Source organism: Balaenoptera physalus (assembly GCF_965194825.1).
Source record: "Balaenoptera physalus genome assembly, chromosome: 7".
In the NCBI taxonomy this organism is placed as follows: Eukaryota; Metazoa; Chordata; class Mammalia; order Artiodactyla; family Balaenopteridae; genus Balaenoptera; species Balaenoptera physalus.
Genome location: NC_138886.1, coordinates 247,961 through 266,620, shown reverse-complemented (window position 1 = coordinate 266,620; position 18,660 = coordinate 247,961). Strand labels below are relative to the sequence as shown.

The window sequence follows — 18,660 nt, the reverse complement described above, 5'->3', positions numbered from 1 at the left end:
TTGTACAATGAAATATAAATCCAGAAAACAATACAAGACAAATGTCTGGCCTAATGAGTCTGTCTAGGGTGGGCACTCTGGTAACCATTTCCCAGGGTCAGGAAGTAGGATTGGCCCCAAATAGCTGCCACCCGGCTTCCGTGTTTTCTAAATGGTTTTGCCAGCCATACAGGTGTCCCTAGACGCTGTTGCCCATTTGTCCTTTCTCTTCCTTTCCCTTTATGTGTGGAGCAGCCGGGCCATTTGACCCCGTGGTCTGAGCAGTGGCTCCCATGCTCACGGAGCCTCCAGCGCCTCTGTCTGCAGTTTATACAGAGGTGGACCCGGCTCAGCTGAGGGGAGTTTAGTCCAAGGTAAAGGCTCGTGATATCTGGTTGCCTCTCTTTTTCTGATGTTGGCAGCTGTTGAGTCTTCATGCCTGTATTTATTAATTCATCAGAGGTTCCAGAACGGTGATGTTGTGTCGCTTACTGCTCATTTGTTAGCTGGATGGTTTCATAAAGAGCCTTGTCATCTCGTCTGCTCTTTTGTTACCCAGCAGAACATCTCAGAGGAAGGACCGCACTGGTGCTTGAGCCTTTCTCTTTATTTCCTAGTTGTTCAGGTAATGAATTTGTTCTCTGTCATCTTCTGAGGTTGGCCAGTTCTTACTTTTAAAATATCATTATGGGGGCTTCCCTGGTGGCACAGTGGTTAAGAATCTGCCTGCCGATGCAGGGGACACGGGTTCGAGCCCTGGTCTGGGAAGATCCCACATGCCGCAGAGCGGCTAGGCCCATGAGCCACGACTACTGAGCCTGCGTGTCTGGAGCCTGTGCTCCGCAATGGGAAAGGCCGCGACAGTGAGAGGCCCGTGCACCGCGATGAAGAGTGGCCCCCGCTCGCCGGAACTGGAGAAAGCCCTCGCACAGAAACGAAGACCCAACACACCCAAAAATAAATAAATAAATAAATTCATAAAATATCATTATGAACTCATGTTGTTTAAACAGATTTGATGGGTTCTAATCTTTCTGTCGTTGTTATTATTACTGTTAATATTATTACTTTTTAATTTTTATTTATTTATTATTATTTATTTTTGGCTGTGTTGGGTCTTTGTTTCTGTGCGAGGGCTTTCTCTAGTTGCGGCAAGTGGGGGCCACTCTTCATCGCGGTGCACGGGCCTCTCACTGTCGCGGCCTCTCTCATTGCGGAGCACAGGCTCCAGATGCGCAGGCTCAGTAGTCGTGGCGCACGGGCCTAGTTGCTCCGCGGCATGTGGGATCTTCCCAGGCCAGGGCTCGAACCCGTGTCCCCTGCACCGGCAGGCAGATTCTCAACCACTGCGCCACCAGGGAAGCCCTATTATTATTATTGAAGCTTCACCCTCCCCACCCCTTGGCCTGCAGGACCCTCTTCATATTGGACTCTTTTAGGGGATATGCATGGTCAAACTATTTTTGTAACGATACTAAAAAGTTAAGTGCCTTTTCACTTACTCTTTCACAGAGTGTAGGGTGGCATTTTGTACGTTTACAAGACCTATGTAACTCAGGGAATGAGTGATTTTCATGGTGTTACAAAATCATTCACAGTGCAAGACACATGGATGGATTTTAGTGTAACAGTACTAAACTTGTGGACAGTGGATTGAGATTTTTACATTGCAGCAAATCTTTTTGAGAAACTACCCCTTGTAGAGTTTTGCTGTGGTGTCAGAGAAGAACGTCCACATTTGTCTGCTCTGAATGCAGAAGCAGATATGAGGTTCATCTGTCTTATTAAACCAGATATTAAAGAGTTTTGTGAACAATATAAAACAATGACATTTCTCATTAACTTTTTTAAAAGTAATTTTTTAATTAAAATACATTCTTTACATGATGGGTTTATTGCTATTTTTAAATAAATTAATATTTTAAAATTTTCTTTCTTAATTTCTAACATGGTAAATATTAATAGACGTACCCCATTTGGACAGAAGCTCTTTGGGACCTTTGGTAATTTTTAAGAGTATAAAAGAACACTGAACCCGGAGCTTTTGAGAACCACTGTTCTCGATGTTCTTTTCTTCATTTCTCTTGTCCCTGTCCTGCTCACTTTCAGCTCAGCTTTGTCCTGGTGTCCTCGTGCCCCGAACTAGAAGGGGTCCAGGCAGGTTGGGTTTGAGGGTTCCTGGCGGCTGGCCCGCACTGGCCCCAGGTCTTAGGCAGCCCCAGACTTGCTGGGATTGGGCAGGGTCTCTCCCAGGTTGCCGGCTCTTCTCAGCCCCAGGGAGGACCTTTTGGTACCTTGGTTCCCCCCTGTCCTTGGGTCCACGAGACACTGCCTCGCTGTGTCCCTCTTTCCCCATCCTCCCCCCTCCTCCTGCCCAGGCACCAGTGTCTAGCAGGCCCACCCTTACCCATTTGCATCTTGTGGCCTTTGGTTTTCATTTAAATGTCGTCTCTGGGTTTTGGTTTTGCTGTCTAGTTGCTCTGTTTTCTGTGGGATTCCAGGAAATTCTTAAGCTGCTGCTGTTTTGCCAAAAATATTTTTTCTCTTTCGATGCTCAGGTTGCCTCGGCCTTAGCTGGCAGCAGCCCCTCAGAGCTAATAGCTCCTTCGTCCTGTGTCTCCTTCCCATCAGCTTTATTGAGGCATAATTCACACACTCGAGGTCACCTTTCTGAGTGTGTGTCTCTGAGTCACATGAGTGACATGAGTGACTCAGATCACACGAGTGACACGTGTGACAGATGCACACGATCGTGCGACCAACACGCTCCTCTGATTTCTGTGCGAGGGAGGGGTGTTGACTCTTCAGCTCGGGCCGTTTTTACGTGACTCCTGTCTTCTTGGGGGTCGACTGTGTCCTTGGGGATTCGGGGTGTCTGGTGCTGACACAGGACGCCCCCCACCGCCGGCGGACCTGTGCTGCCTGTACGTTTGGAGGTCTCTTTAGACAGTGTGTCCTGCACAGGGCCTGACGGTCTCCGTCTTCCCAGTGGTGTGTTTGGATCATCCCCATTGCACTTATCAGGGTAGCTGGGTTAGTTACAGTCTGACATCTTAATAGTGCTAAGAGTTAGGCCATCTGTTCTTCCTTTTTCTTCATTTTCTGCCTCTTGGATTGAATTCCCCCCGCCCCTCGCTGCGCTGGGTCTTTGTTGTGGCATGTGGGATCTTTTGTTGTGGCGCGCGGGCTGCTCTCTAGTTGTGGCTCACAGGCTCCAGAGCGTGTGGGCTTAGTTGCCCCGAGGCATGTGGGATCTTAGTTCCCTGGACAGGGATCGAACTCGTGTCCCCTGCATTGGAAGGCGGATTCTTAACCACTGGACCACCGGGGAAGTCCCGGGTTGGAATTTTTTATGATTCCAATTTATTCTGCTGTTGGCTTTATTTTTTACATATTTTCCTCACGTTTTCACCAGTTACTCTGGAGTTTCTAACATACATCCTTCGTTTATCACGGTCTTGCTTGAATTGATATCGTACCACTTAACATATAATGTAAGACTCTTACATGCGTGGGCCCAAATCCTGTCTCCCATCTTTTGTCGTACGTTTCAGTTTCATATATGCTATTATTTTTGTACACGCTCATGTTTTAGACTGAGTAACCGTAATCGTCTCTTGTTTCCCTTTATTTAAACTGCATCCAGAGCGAATTCTCTTTTGTTTGTTCGAAAAAGTCCTTGTTTTGCTTCCAATTTTGAGAGAGACTTTGATGGGTGCAGAATTCTGGGCACTTAGAGACGTCGGTCGGTGTTGCCGTCCGAAAGTCCCGAGGAGAGGCCGCGGCCCTCGTCGCTGTGGTCCTCTGCGCTGACCTCTGAGCCTGAAGTGTGGGGTTGTGCTGCTCTCTCTTGGTGTTTGTCCTCTTTAGGTTTCTCTGAGCTTCTTGGACTTGTACCTGGTGTCTCTGTTTTCCTAGAAAATCAGTTCCTGCCCAGCGGCTCTTTATTTTTTCTCTTTCCCAAACCAGTCACTCGACGCCGGCTCGTGGGGTGTCGTCTCACAGCTGATGGGGGCTCCGCACTTGCGCGCTCTTCCCATTTTGGCGTCCGACGGCTTCTGTTGACCTTCCTCCTCGCTGAGTGCACTGGAGCCAGTCAGAGGCCTCCGCCTGTGTCTCCTGATGGCCCCGCGGGTCCTGGTGGTGGTTTGTTGCCCCCCACCCGCTGCTGGAGACCCTGAATGTCCGTGACGTGGGCTGCGGGTGGGTCTCAGGGTCCCTCCCCCCAAGCAACCCTTGGCCCCTTTTACTTTTCCTCCTGGGATTTTCTCCATGTTCTCAAATACCTGCTTTCTACCCTCCTTTCCTGACCTCTCCTTTGAGGTGTTGTCTGAAGGTTCTTACTGTGGGAGGGGTGCCCCCGCCCCCGCACCGCGGTCTGCACCTGCCTGTCCCTCCCTCCGTCGGTCGAGGCGGGAGCCTCTTTGCTGTTTTCGTGGAAGCCTCCACAGCTGAGCCAGGGGTTTCCTCTCCTGAGCAACCTTTCCTTTTTCTCAGAGTTAGTAATTACCTCGTTTCTCATTGTTTTCTTTGTGCCTGTTACCGATTCCACCCCAAACTGATGGACTTGCTCACTTTGTAGGGTTTTCGGACACATCGGTCCCTCTCAGCGGGGGGCGCGTTGCCTCAGCAGCTCCTTGAGGGAGGTTCCTGGGGGGAAGGTCTGGGCCGATCCTCTCCTGTCGCCGCGGCTTCACGGGCGCAATTTCCTCTCATGTCCCGGTCACGTCCCCGTCTGCTTTGGGCCGTCCACGTCTCGGGAGCCCCGGCCCCCCCTCTGGGTCCTCTCTGCGGAGCCTCCAGCCTTCTCACTTCTTCTCCATTTTCCACATTTTTGACTTTTTGCTTTACTTTAGAAAATTCCCTCCGTCTCCCAGCGCTTCCATGGAAATTTCACTTCTCCCTCCTATCTGGTGCTGAGAGCTTGTTTTTGTGCCCTCCCTCGTGGCCTCCTGTTCCAGCCTCAGAGCCGCCTGGGCTTTCCTGGGGGCATTGGCCCCGTCCCGCCCCCATCTCTGGGCTCCATGGAGTCTCTGAGAACGGACTCCCTTGAGGAACAGGCGAGGAGGAAGCCGGGGCTGGGGGCGCGTCGCCCGCACCAGCGGCCAGGAGGCGAGGGTCCTTGTTGGAAGGCGCCAGGGCGACAGCGGACGCGGGCGGGTCGCCTGAGTGCTGGTGTGTCCTGCGGATTCTCTGCCCTCCCCGCTGCTGGCCGTGCTCCCTGGCATGTGTCCTGTTCCCTTCGATGCCCCAGCCCCCAGCCCAGACTGTTCTCCTCACGCGGCCGCTGTGACCCCCTGGTCCGTGAACCGGCGGCACAGCCCCACATCACATCACGGAGGACCCGGCCGCCTTCCTGCATTGATTTCCTGATCCCCCCGCCCCCAGCATGGGGGCAGTGGCTGACCCGGTCTCGTCTGATTGCAGCTGGGCAGGTGCACGAACAGCGTGGTCAAGCACGAGCTGATGCGCCCGTCCAGCAAGGCGCCGCTCCTGGTGCTGTGTGAAGACCACCGGGGCCGGATGGTGAAACACCAGTGCTGTCCCGGCTGTGGCTACTTCTGCACCGCCGTGAGTGCCCAGCCCCCTCTCTCCTGCCCTTGGCCTCCGGGGGCACCTGGGCCCCCGGCTCCCTTCCTGCTGCTCACGTGTCTACCTAGGCAGGGCCGCCTGGCCCTCTACTGCGTCCTGCTCGCCAGTGCCTCCGGGACCTTCTCCATCAGTGACTTTATCCACAGAGGCTCACGTGGCTCACGTGGCCCGCGCTTGGTCTCCGTGTGGCCCTTTGTGCTGCTGGGCCCAGAGCCTCTCCCCAGGGGCTTCTCCGGACATCACACCTGTGCGCCCTCCCCATCCTCATCGTCCTTTTCTGCTTCTGCTGGAAAGAGGTTCCCGGGGAGAGTGCCGTTCCGGCTGCTCCTCACCCCGGAGCCCTGGCCTGAGGTCGGGTCGCCTGAAGGGCCTGGTGTCGGGCGCTCTCTGCCAAGGGCTGTTGGTGGCACCTCCCTCCTCGGGCTTTTGCTTCTGGGAGTCTCTTCCCGGGTGTGTCTTCCGTGGGTCCGTCTTTGGACTTACGTGCAGCCCGTCCCCTGGTCAGAGCAGCTGGAGAGCGAGGCCTCGGGCTCCTCGGGGCGCGGGGATGGGGATTTTCTCTCCTTCAAATAGCATGTGTGTGGACATGCCTTGGGAGGGGCCCCGTGGACGCAGGGCATCATTTCTCCTCACCCGGAGAGGGGCTGGGAGCCCCCCCGGGCTCTGGCTTCCTGCCCCCACACAGCGCTCAATTCTGGGCTTTGCTTGTTCTTTTGCGTATTAGCCCCAATTAAAAGAGTGATTCCTCGCCTTCCTGTTTTTAGGGTAATTTTATGGAATGTCAGCCCGAGAGCAGCATCTCTCACCGTTTCCACAAAGCCTGTGCCTCTCGCGTCAACAATGCCAGTTACTGCCCCCACTGTGGGGAGGAGACCGCCAAGGCCAAAGAGGTGACTGTCGCAAAAGCAGACACGACCTCCACCGTGACGCTGGCCCCCGGGCAGGAGAAGAGCTCCACGGTGGAGGGCAGGGCCGACACCACCACCGGCAGGTACGGTGTCCCCCGAGCCCTCAGAGTTCACCTGGCAATGCCCGTCTGTGATCGTTGCTCATGTCTTCCGACTTGCCAGACGTCTCCCAGCTGGCTCGCGCGCGCTGTGATTTCTGACGCGTGAGGCTGTGAGGCGTGCTGACTTTCGTTTGCTCGCTGCCACCGTGCACACGTCTCTTCTGCACTCAGTGTAGTTTGGTACATTTCTTTGCCTGTTTTTGAACCAGTATCACACCATCCTAATTGATGTGGTATCACAGTATTTTCGGTCGAAGCACAGTACTCCCATGGGTAGCTGTTAGTATACACCTGAAACATCAGCCCCTGTACCCACGTGTACCTGTGCGCGCCTGTCCCTACCCATCTGTACCTGTGCGCACCTGTCCCTACCCATCTGTACCTGTGTGTAGTGTATGATATGAAATATTAGTGTCAGCTGCTGTAGTCTGCTGTTACTGCGTCATGTTTTGGAGGCCCTAGCTGAACACAGAAGAAACAGTCTTTAAAAGAGAAGGATTGATATTGGAAACATATAATTTTCTTCTCAAAAGTATTCAGTAGAAATAGCTGAAGAACTCATAAAGCTAAATGGAGTCAGTCAGCCAGAGGATCAGGTAAGAAAAGGTGTCAGAAGCCTTGTCCCCACCAGTGTGTCCAGCTAGAGGCCAGGGTGATGGAGAGAGAGCCTTTCAAAACAGCAACAAAACCCGTAACCTACCTAGGAAAAAGCAGGCGATATCACACTGATAAAAAAGGAAACTGTAAAACTTCACTGAAGGTCATTTAAGAGACTCGAATTGTAGACATTCAAAACTGAATATTGGAATGGTGTCGACTCCTTCGTATTATTCTGTATTCATTGTATTAATCTATAAATTTAATGATTTTTGAGTCAAAATTCCAAGGTGTCCCTTGCGTTGGGAGGGCAGTGGACTTTAGATTCAACCTGAAGTTCATTCGCTAAAGCATATTTGAACATTTGGCCAAAAGTCCTGGGAAAGCCGCCCTCACTTCTGAATGCCCTTTTTCTCTGGGATTTGATTCTGAGTCTGGGCTCTTCCCTCCAGGGGCTGAGCAGATAGATGGTCAGTGAACCTGAGGCCGTTTTCACGCTCAGAAGAGCAGCACAGTTGGAGGGTCCGAGTGAATCATGTTTTGTGTTTTCATTGGTTTCCACAAGAAGGGAGAGTTCCACGTCTCTAAAACTCAGAATTCCACTTATTTCTTCCTCCCCGAAGCACTGCTGGACCCCCGCTCTCAGAGGATGACAAGCCGCAGAGCACAGCCCCCCAGGTGCCCGAGGCCTTCGACCCCATGGGGCCGGCCGGGCTGGGGAAGCCAGCGCCCGGCCTCTCCCAGGGACCCGGGAAGGAGACCCTGGAGAGCGCGCTCATCGCCCTGGACTCGGAGAAGTAAGGCCTGGCCCAGCCGCGCCCTGGCCTGGCACTCCCTTCCTGCAGGCCCCTCCGTCCGGGTCCTCCTGCGCGAGTCAGCCGCCGGCACTTCCGCGCGCGTCCTGGTCCCCCTGCGGGGTCCGGTGCTTGCCAGGGCCACACGCCCCAGCTGTCTGCGCCCCCAGGGCCGTGGCATTCCCAGGAGGTCGCCAGGCCTCCCTTAGGTCTCCTGTTAGCATTGGCCATCAGGACCGTGCACCTTCTTTTCCGTTATTTCGGGAAACGATTGCAGGTTACTGTCCGTTACGCTAGGAGCAAAGTGACCCTCTGAAGGCATAGCGAGGACAGTCCTGGGAGGCTCTGGCACACGTTTCCCTGGACACGCTGACCGTGGCTCTGACCTCAGGACGTTAGAGCCAGTGCCACTCTGTGGCTGCTCGTCTGTGAATGGAGAGTTTGGAGCAGGTGGCCCCTCGGTTGTCCCTGCGGCTCCCATTACTGCAGCCCAGCTGTGGCTCTGCAGGAGGGCCCGGTGCCCCGACCCATGAGCCCACAGGTGTGCACTGGTCATGGGGTTCCACGGTCAGGGCTCCGGCCAGGCCGTGCGGCTCCCTCCCTCAGAGCTGCACCTTCCTGCCTTGCTTCTCGGGAAGTTGTAGCGTTGGGACACGGTCCTGAGTCCCCACGGCTTTTTCTCTGTCCGCCTCCAGCCTGGTCTCTGGCCCTGGTCTTATGGTGACTGTCCGGCGCCCTGCCCTACTCACCGGGTCCAGACTCTGTACCGTGAAGAGGGTGGGTGTAGCTGGGTGTGACACGCTGCCCCCACCACCTCGGGGGTCCCTTGACCTCATGCTACAGAGAAGCAGCTCGCTCTGTGCCCTGCACGGAATGCAGAACCTCAGGAACCATTCTCGTGCTGTGGGTGAAGGAGATGGTCACTAATTTTGGTTTTTACTGTGAGATGCCTGGTGGGTGTGGCATCCTTGACCTTGAGGCTGGGCAGGTGGGCCCAGCCCAGGCCTTCCAGCCTGCAGGTGTGTGTGTGTGTGTGTGTGTGTGTGTGTGTGTGTGTGTGTGTGTGTGTGTGTTGTGTGTGTGTGTGTGTGTGTGTGTGTGTGTGTGTGTGGTGGGGAGCCTGTGCTTACTGCTGTCTTGTGCTCTTTCTGCAGACCCAAGAAGCTCCGCTTCCACCCGAAGCAGCTGTACTTCTCGGCCCGGCAAGGGGAGCTGCAGAAGGTGCTGCTCATGCTGGGTAAGTGGCCGCACCTGTCAGCGCCTCTCGGTCACTGCCCGCCATGTCCTGCTCTGTCCCGTTTCTCTGGCTGGTGCACACAGGCCACCTCTGGTGTTCAGCCCGTTTGCAGTGTTCGTGCTCAGTCACGTGCCCTCCCCATCTGCATCATCCTTTTCTGCTTCTGCTGAAAAGAGGTTCCCGGGGAGAGTGCTGCTCTGGAAGTATTCTCTAGGAGTTCCTCGCTTTTTTTTTTTTTTGTACGGGTCTTACTTGCGGCACGTGGGATCTTTGTTGCCGCATGCGGGCTCTTAGTTGGGGCATGCGGGATTTAGTTCCCTGACCAGGCATCGAACCTGGGCCCCCTGCACTGGGAGTGCAGAGTCTTAACCACTGGACCACCAGGGAAGTCCCAGGAATTCCCCGTTTTTAAACAGGGATTAAGTATGTGATTATTAGATGAAGAAGAGACGTCGACTCCATGAAAGCAGAGTTAGCTAGCTGGGCTATTGTGCCGTGCGGATGGAGTTGGCGCCCTCGTGTGCAGGGTACGGCCCTTCTGGCACTTGTGTTTTCAGTGTGTACCTGCCTTTGTGGGTTTTTAACACCTGAAAATGTACTGGTCGGGTCCTTCCCAGCTCCGTCTCCTGCTGAGCAAGGGACAGCGCTTTGATTCTGAGCTCACAGCGTAGGCTTGATTCCTCTGGCTGGAAAAGGCTGATTAAGAATCCTTTTACTTGACAGTTAAGTCAAGAAAGAAGCTTAACGGTTTGCTCTGAAAAAAAAAAGGTTTTATTTTATGTTGACTGAAATGGCGATTTTAATCATTTTCCTCATGGACCTTGTGCGATGCCGAGTTCGCCTCGCCGCTCCGTGGTTGGCCTTGTAGCCCGTCTCCACTCCCGGCTGGGAGCTGTGCTCAGCAACCGCCTTCCCTTTGGGCCTGGCCTGGGGGTCCTGCTCCCTGTGGAGCATCCATCCTGGGGCCCCTCCACCCTCACGCTCGGGCCCGGGCCTGGGGACGGGAGAGACGGGGGAGCCCAGAGTTAGATGAGGGTGTCTAGGAGGAGCGCAGGTGCTGGGGGTCTCTGACCACAGGCCTGCCTCTCGGTTCCGCCTGGAGCCTTGCCAGCCCTTGCGCCATCGCGGGCTCTGGGGGCTGCACCTGCGGTAACTGGCACCTCCTGTTTGTTTGCAGTTGATGGGATCGACCCCAACTTCAAGATGGAGCACCAGAACAAGCGCTCGCCCCTGCACGCTGCGGCGGAGGCCGGCCACGTGGACATCTGTCACATGCTGATTCAGGTCAGACGCGGTCTTCTCGGGGCCACCAAAGCGAGACAGCCTGGCCTGGGTCCCGAGAGCCGGGCAGCCCAGCGGTGCCGGAGGCTCCCAGGCCCACCTGCCCTGGCTCTGCCCAGTGCCCTCAGCGCCTCTGCTGCCTCTCCTGCCAGTCACGCTGCCTCTGGAAATGGCGCACTGCCTTTCGGTGTTTGACTTGTTGTTCTAGTTCGTTTGGGTTTTTAGTGTCACCGACTTCCTGGTGTTGGAGGGTTTAGCTCAGGCGTGCGCACATGCCTCCGCCTACCCCCCGCCCTGCGCCGAGAGCTTGCGTTCCGTGGTCGTGTAAATGTGTCCTGAACCGATCCCCCCACCAATCCACCCCGAGCAGACAGACTGGCCCTGTGTCATCTGGGAAGCACATTGCCCACCCTGGGACTGCCGCTGCTCTGGGACATCCCTCCCCTGGCCCGTGTTGGGGCCCCTGTTTCCCGGAGGCCACCTTTAAGCCAGGTGTTTATCTCTGGACCCTTCAGGAAATTTCCTTTCACCCGTGGGTCTGGAGTTTCCCCACAGCCCAGGTTCAGGTCTGGGAGATTTTCTGTCTGGGCTCCAGGTCCCTCCGCAAGCGCCTGTGTTTACCTGTTGCACCTTCTGGACTCACGCTTTGTCCAGCTTTTCTGGGCGGTGCTCTTGGCCTGACCCTCGGCTCCTCTCGGGGTCTCGCCTGTGCTGCCACGTTTTTCTGTAGCCTCTGGGTCTTCCCACAGTGTTTGGAAGCTTTATATCGGTCTGTTCATTCTGGTCTTTCTTATTTCAGGTTTCCCTCAAATGCCTGGTGGATCCTGTTTGTTTGTAAAGGAAGGGACTGAAGTGCCGGTGGTGGGCTCTTGGCTGGGGCCCGTCAGCTGGAGGTTTTCGTGTCGGGTGGGCTTCGGGATGGCTCTGTGTCTGGAGAGGACCGTCCTCTGGGCATCTCTGTTGGGGCCCTGGGCGGACACCCCCCTCCCCCAGGTCTCTTGTCTAGTCACGGCTGCTCTGTGTCACCATCGGCCTGGAGTGTCTGCTTCTTCCTCTTCTCACCTGTGCTATGTGCACAGACTAAGATGTGATTGTGTGAAGTGTGGAGCCTGCTTTTGCACTGGTGTTGTACAGTGGGGTTACCTGTTGGTTTAGATTTCTAACACCCGAGACCCATTTGTCAGACCCCTCCCAACTTTGGCTCACGCCAGAGGCTCCGTTTGGACAGATCTCTTTAAATAGCATGTAGCCAGCTTCTAAAAAGCTCTATCTGACAGCCTTGGTATTTTAATAGGAATCTTCAGTCTACTTATGCTTACTGTAATTTCTGACATTTAAAATTTATTTCTAATTTCTTATATTGTAGTTTTGATTCTCAGCTTCTTAAAACAAATATTTCTTTTTTTTTTTTTTTCCTCTCCTTTGCTGCCTTCTTTTGGGTTGACTTTTGTTTTGTCTCATTTCCTTTCTCTTTATTTGCTTGGAAGTTATAGTCTTTGCTTTCTTGCCTCCAGAGGTCACTCTGTGATTCTAACAAGTGGCTGTTACTTGCTCAGTCTTGAGACAGAGGGAGGAGGAGGAGGGGGAGAAAGGACGAGGAAGGAGGAGGAGGGAGGAGGAGGAAGGAGAGGAGGAGGAGGAGGAGGGAGAAGAAGGAGAGGAGGAGGAGGAGGGAGAGGAGGAGGAGGAGGGAGAAGAAGGAGAGGAGGAGGAGGGAGAGGAGGAGGAGGAGGGAGAGGAGGAGGGAGAGGAGGAGGAGGGAGAGGAAGGAGGAGGAGGAAGGAAGAGGAGGAGGGAGAGGAGGAGGAAGGAGAGGAGGAGGAGGAGGAGGGAGAAGAAGGAGAGGAGGAGGAGGAGGGAGAGGAAGGAGGAGGAGGGAGGAGGAGGCAGGAGAGGAGGAGGAGGAGGAGGCGGAGAAAGGATGAGGAAGGAGGAGGAGGGAGGAGGAGGAGGAGGGGGAGAAAGGATGAGGAAGGAGGAGGAGGAGGGGGAGAAAGGATGAGGAAGGAGGAGGAGGAGGAAGGGGAGAAAAGATGAGGAAGGAGGAGGAGGAGGAGAGGGGGAGGAGGAGGGAGAGGAAGGAGGAGGAGGAGGGAGAGGAAGAAGGAGGAGGAAGGAGGAGGAGGAGGGAGAGGAGGAGGAGGAGGTGGAGAAAGGATGAGGAAGGAGGAGGAGGGAGGAGGAGGAGGAGGGGGAGAAAGGATGAGGAAGGAGGAGGAGGAGGGGGAGAAAGGATGAGGAAGGAGGAGGAGGGGGAGAAAAGATGAGGAAGGAGGAGGAGGAGGAGGGAGAGGAAGGAGGAGGAGGAGGGAGAGGAAGAAGGAGGAGGAAGGAGGAGGAGGAGGGAGAGGAAGGAGGAGGAGGAAGAAGAGGTGGAGGGAGAGGAAGGAGGAGGAGGAAGGAGAGGAAGGAGGAAGAAGGAGAGGAAGAAGAGGAGGAGGAAGGAGGAGGAGGAAGAGGAAGAAGGAGGAGGAAGGAGGAGGAGGAGGGAGAGGAAGGAGGAGGAGGAAGAAGAGGCGGAGGGAGAGGAAGGAGGAGGAGGAAGGAGAGGGAGGAGGAAGAAGGAGAGGAAGAAGAGGAGGAGGAAGGAGGAGGGGGAAGAGGAAGAGGAGGAGGGGGGAACAATTGATGGTCTTCTGACTTTATTCTTCCTTTGGAAAAGGTAGTTTCACACTCCTTTGAAAGAATCTATTCACCCCACCCCCAACTTTTTTTTTTTTAACATAAAAACGTGTGTGAGATACATACAGAAAAATCATTGAAACGTAAACGTCTTGGTTAATGAATGGTTCTAAAGGGACCCGGCCTGATCTGCTTGCCCCGCAGAAGCACCATGTGTCCCTCCCCCGTGGCAGCTCTCCTAGCCTGTGTTGTGACGATCAGGTGTGTGTGTTTCTGTGCGCTCACCGCCCCACAGAGATCCTCAACCCCATGGCTCGGCTCTGTCCACTTCTAAACCTCACACAGTGTGAATTCTTGGTCTGCCTCTTTCATTCAAAGAGCAAAAGCCTGAGTCATTCACTGATCCGCTGCCCCATTTCCTGCTTCTCCCCACTGGCCCTGATAGTGGAAGGCTGTCCGGGTCAAAGAATGCAGGAGCTCTGTGCTCTGTTTTGCAGCTTCTTGTGAGTTGTAAACTATTGCAGAATAAAACGTTATGTATTTTGGAAAAAAACCAATGCTTTATACATCAGCGATCTTTATGACTCTACTGTCTGCCCGGAGCCTGGAGGTGTGACCGTCTGACACCACTTCAGATTAGATTGTCAGCCTGGTGGTTAATTTGGTGACCCAGGCTGCAGACTCCCCGACTTGGGGGCTGTGCTCTTGTGTCCTTTTCTCCCCTAGAACCCATCCGACGTGGGACAGATTTCCTCTGCTTTGCCCCGAATCCGAGGGTATTGTTTCTTGGAGGCGCAGCTTTGGTGGGTGCCCACCTCACGTGCCCTCCTGCGGCTGGGCTCTGGCCCTGGCCCCAGGCAGCAGGCACCCTCGCTCACGCTCGGGGTCAGTGGAGGAGCACCTGTGAGGAGTGGTTTGGGTATTTCCCGGCCTGTTTAATTTTCATGCCGAGGTCTCGCTGGAAACAGCTCCATCCAGGCAACTGCAGCACAGTGGCCCTGCCGCAGGTGGACACTTAATTTAAATAACAACATTAAACGAAACCCCAGCAGGACGCATTCTGGGGTGCTCGGGTGGACGTCCGGCGTGCGGGGGCACGAGGTCAGGGGCAGCTGTGCTGGTCGCCGCCCCCGACACCCTCCGGTACCCTTGGCCAGCCCCAGCCTTTGGCCGGCACCGGGCACATGCATGGTTGGAGTGACGTGCCGCGCGGCTCTCCGGGCCCGGGCCTGGCTGTGTCCCCACTTGTGGTCGCTGCTTTGACTTCTCCCACCTGGGCCTCCGTCTGCTCCCCGGCCTGCCCCGTCCTGTCCCTCTGCGTAGGGTTTGCTTGCGTCTGGGGTCCATCTCACCTGCTTCGCTTTTACCTGCCCTGCAGGCCGTGAGCCCAGGAGGCATCTTCTAATAGGAGAATATGCGTTTTCTAGCAGTCATGGGCCCAGAAGGGAGGGACAGAGCGACACCGCTGCCCTGCCCCCCAGGAGCCCAGGGCGTGCCGTGGGCTGTGCTCGCCCCGCCCCTCCCGGGCCCTCTGTCCCCTCTGGGTGGAGGCCCTCCTCCCGCCTCCTTCCGTGTCTCAGATCTCTCCGCGTTGTCTCCTGGCCACCCTGCCTCTTCTGGTGATGGTCACTGGCCTTTGGGCTGACTTCCCGGGTGTGGTCCTGGGTTGCCCACGTGTCCCTGTGCAGGGCCTCTGTGCTGGCGGGCGGGGCCGTCACTGGCCGGCGCGGGTTTCACACGAGCACACGGAGCAGCCGTCCTCACACTACCTGGGTGTCGGGTGGGGGGCCTGGCCCTCGGACCTCGACCCTCTGCACCGTGCGGCCCGTGGCTCTGCTCTTGGTCATCCGCCCGTCCGGGCCTCTCAGACGTGGCCCCAGTCGGGGGCTGCCCGGCCTGTGGGCCCCTCCCTCCGGGCCGTCCCCTGGGCAGGCTTGCGGCCCGGGCTCTCGCACCCCTGGGTGTTCAGGGTGGTTTTGGGGTGGGGGGGGTCTTGCCAAGTGTGTACACGCAGTTACAGGCGGCGCCTGGCCTTTCACCGGCAGAGGACACATCCTGGCCTGTGCAGCCTGGCAGAGCGTGGCCGACCCCACGCTGGCCGCGTTAGCGCTACGCAGACCCCCACCCCGCACCTTTATCACGTGTGCTTTTCCAAGTTTCGTTGTTAAAGTTAGCTGCTGTGGAATCCTGGCTCTACCTCACCCTCAGGTTGGGCCGTCTGACCTGTGTCCCCCACTCGTCTCCTACCTGGACGCCCCTGCTCTCTGACATTAGCTCTGCTCCGTGGGAACAGCCGAGTCTCTTTCACCATCCCTGACCACCTCAGTTCCCCTGGCTTTCCATGTGTACCATTCTAGGTCTATTTTTAAATTTCTTACTAAACTGGGTTATTTTTGTTTTTTAATTGCTAGTAGTAAAAACAATACTACTTTCAGCCTTATAAGTATTAGCTCTTTTAAAATGTTCAACTGCCAAACACTTGCTTTGCTGTTAGTGGAAAACCCACTTTAAGGTTGGGCATTTTCAGTTTCAAACAGACGATTTACCCAAGTATACCTGCTGGCTCATTGGTTTTCAAGTACACACTCCATTGGAAAATACACCCTGGAAATGAGTTTTTGTTCAGTTTATTTTGGCAAGTGTTTAGAACAGCCGGAGACAGAGGCCTCTGAGGCCCCTGAGCTAGGGCCCCACGGTCACTGCCGGCTGGGCTACCGCCTGCCTCCTGGCCCTGCCTTGCTGAGTCCCCGTCAGCACCCCTTCTTTGCCTGCTCTGGGGTCTCACCTTCTTTCTTATTTCTAAAGGTGCTGTCACTAATGTTACTGTAAGCATTTTTACCCAATTAGCTTAGAAATGAAATGCTCTTCTTGAACTAAAGGTTTGATAGTGGGCTTCCCTCGTGGCGCAGTGGTTGACAGTCTGCCTGCCAGTGCAGGGGACACGGGTTCGAGCCCTGGTCTGGGAAGATCCCACATGCCGCAGAGCAACTGGGCCCGTGGGCCACAACTACTGAGCCTGCGAGTCTGGAGCCTGTGCTCCGCAACAAGAGAGGCCGCGATAGTGAGAGGCCCGCGCACGGCGATGAAGAGTGTCCCCCGCTTGCCACAACTAGAGAAAGCCCTCGCATAGAAACGAAGTACCAACACAGCCTAAATAAATAAATAAATAAATAAATAATTAAAAAAAAAAACTGGTACTGTATTTAAAAAAAAAAAAAAAAAAGGTTTGATAGTTACAGAATAATCATGTCTCTGAATTCTGCTTTGGGTGATTCAGGCTTAGTCGATAGAAGGACTTAATGTAGCCCCTGAGACCCCTCCATTTCCAAGTGCTGAGCCTGGGAAACGTTTCCTCACTGGGTGTGGCTGCGGTGGCAGCTCTCACACCTGAGCTGTCCCTCTTTTCACCAGGCGGGCGCCAACATCGACACCTGCTCAGAGGACCAGAGGACCCCGCTGATGGAGGCGGCAGAAAACAACCACTTAGACGCGGTGAAGTACCTCATCAAGGCCGGGGCCCTCGTGGATCCGAAGGTACTCACTGCTCAGAAGCACACCCCTGTTTCATGTAGAAGCTCCTCGTAAAGAGGAACAGGGCCGGTTCCTTGCTGGAACGTCTTCAGCAACTGGTAGCCACCAGGCATCCACCGGGTTGTCTGGAAGTAGGTAGTTCACCTTACTTGGTTACTGGTTTATTTGTGGAAGATACTAGTGAGCACTGGATCCACTATGCCTGACGGTAGTTCAAGCATCTGATAAGGAGTTTGTGTGCAGAGGTGTTCAGCTTCCTTCTTTGGATAGGCACACCTTCTCTCTTCTGTCTTCTATTCGGAGCAGTTAGGCAAGAAAGAGAAATAGAAGGCATCCAAATTGGGAAGGGGGAAGAAAAATGATCTCTGTTCACAGATGACATGATCTTTTATGTAAAAAATCATAAAGAATCCACACAAAAAGTTGTTAGTACTAATAAATACATTAGGAAAGTTGTGAGATACCAAATCAGTACAGAAATATCAGTTGTATTTCTGTACACTTGTGATGAACTATCCGAAAAGGAAATTAAGAAAACAATTCCATTTACAATAGCATTGAGAAGAATAAAATACTTAGGAATAAACTTAACCAAGGAAGCGAAAGATTTGTACACTAAAAAATGCTGAAAGAAATTAAAGAAGACACAGATAAATGGAAATTATCTGGTGTTCATGGATTGGAAGAAGACAGTACATTCCTCCCTCAGTATCTGCGGGGGATTGATTCCAGGACCCCTGCAGATACCAACCCGCCGATGCTCGAGTCCCTTAATAGTACAGTCAGCCCTCCATATCCGTGGGTTCTGCATCCGTGGATACTGAGTCCTGAGTGTATTGTTAAAGTGTCGTTGCTACCAAGAACGATCTACAGATTCAGTGCAATCCCTATCAGAATCCCAATGCCTTTTTTTACAGCTTATAGAAAAACCCGTCCTAAAATTCATAGGGAAACTGGAGGGACCCTGAACAACCAAAACAATCTTGCAAAAGAACAAAGCTGGAGGCCTCACACTTCCTGACTTCAAAACTTATGACAGAGCTACAGTAATCAAAACCATGTGGTACCGGCCTAGAGACAGACATATAGAACAGTGAATAGAGTGCCCAGAAATAAACCCTCGCAGATACGATCAAGTGATTACTGTTAAGGGGGCCCAGAGCATCCAGTGGCAGGAGAGAGCGTCTTCACAAGTGCTGGGAAAACTGGACTTCCACATGCAGAAGGATGAGGTTACAGTGTATCCAGAAATTAACTCAAAGGGGATCAAAGACCTAAACTTAAGAGCTAAAATCGTAAAACTCTTGGAAGAAAACAGGAAAATCTGTATGACATTGGATTTGGCAATGATTTCTTGGGTATGACACCAAAAGCACAGACAATAAAAGGAAAAACTAGATAACTTAAACTTCATCAAAATTAATAAACTTTTGTCCAACAAAGGACACTATTCAAGAGAGTGAAGAGGCAACCCACAGAAGGGAAAGATATTCATAAATTCTGTATCTGACAGGGCTTTACTATCCAGAATATATTGACAAGTCCTACCACTCAATAACAAACTCCAGCCCAGCTCAAAAATGGGCAGAGTGTGAGTAGACATTTCTCCAGAGAAGATACTTGAATGGCCAGTTAGCACATGAAAAGATGTTCAACATCGTTAGTCATTAGGGAAATGCAATCAAAACCATGGTGAGACCCTTAGGACAACTATTATCTAAAAATCAGAAAATAAGTGCTAGCAAAGATGTGGAGAAATTGGAATTCTCATATATTGCTGGTGGAAACGTAACATGATGCAGTTAACTATGGAAAGCAGTTTGGTGGCTCCTCAAACAGTTAAACATAGAATTACTATATGATCCAGCAATTCCAATCCAGGGTATGTACCCAAAGAAACAGGAAGCAAGGACACGGAGAGGTATGTACACACCTTGTTCACAGCATTGTTTACAGTAACTAAAAGGTGGAAGCAACCCAGTGTCCATTGACGGGCGATGGATAAGCCAGATGTGGTC

At 53.6% G+C, this 18,660-nt stretch overlaps 1 protein-coding gene across 11 annotated transcripts in view; it reads left to right on the top strand.

The window, feature by feature from the left end:
- The window catches only part of EHMT1 (euchromatic histone lysine methyltransferase 1), a 151,929-nt gene that overhangs the window by 106,352 nt on the left and 26,917 nt on the right, over positions 1-18,660 (top strand). For all 11 annotated transcript variants that reach the window (XM_082469404.1, XM_082469403.1, XM_082469398.1 and 8 more), the window contains 6 exons: positions 5,407-5,550; positions 6,336-6,562; positions 7,801-7,974; positions 9,126-9,208; positions 10,386-10,492; positions 16,523-16,645. In XM_082469404.1, coding sequence (XP_082325530.1) covers positions 5,407-5,550; positions 6,336-6,562; positions 7,801-7,974; positions 9,126-9,208; positions 10,386-10,492; positions 16,523-16,645 — 858 coding nt within the window. The remainder of the gene's footprint in view (positions 1-5,406; positions 5,551-6,335; positions 6,563-7,800; positions 7,975-9,125; positions 9,209-10,385; positions 10,493-16,522; positions 16,646-18,660) is intronic.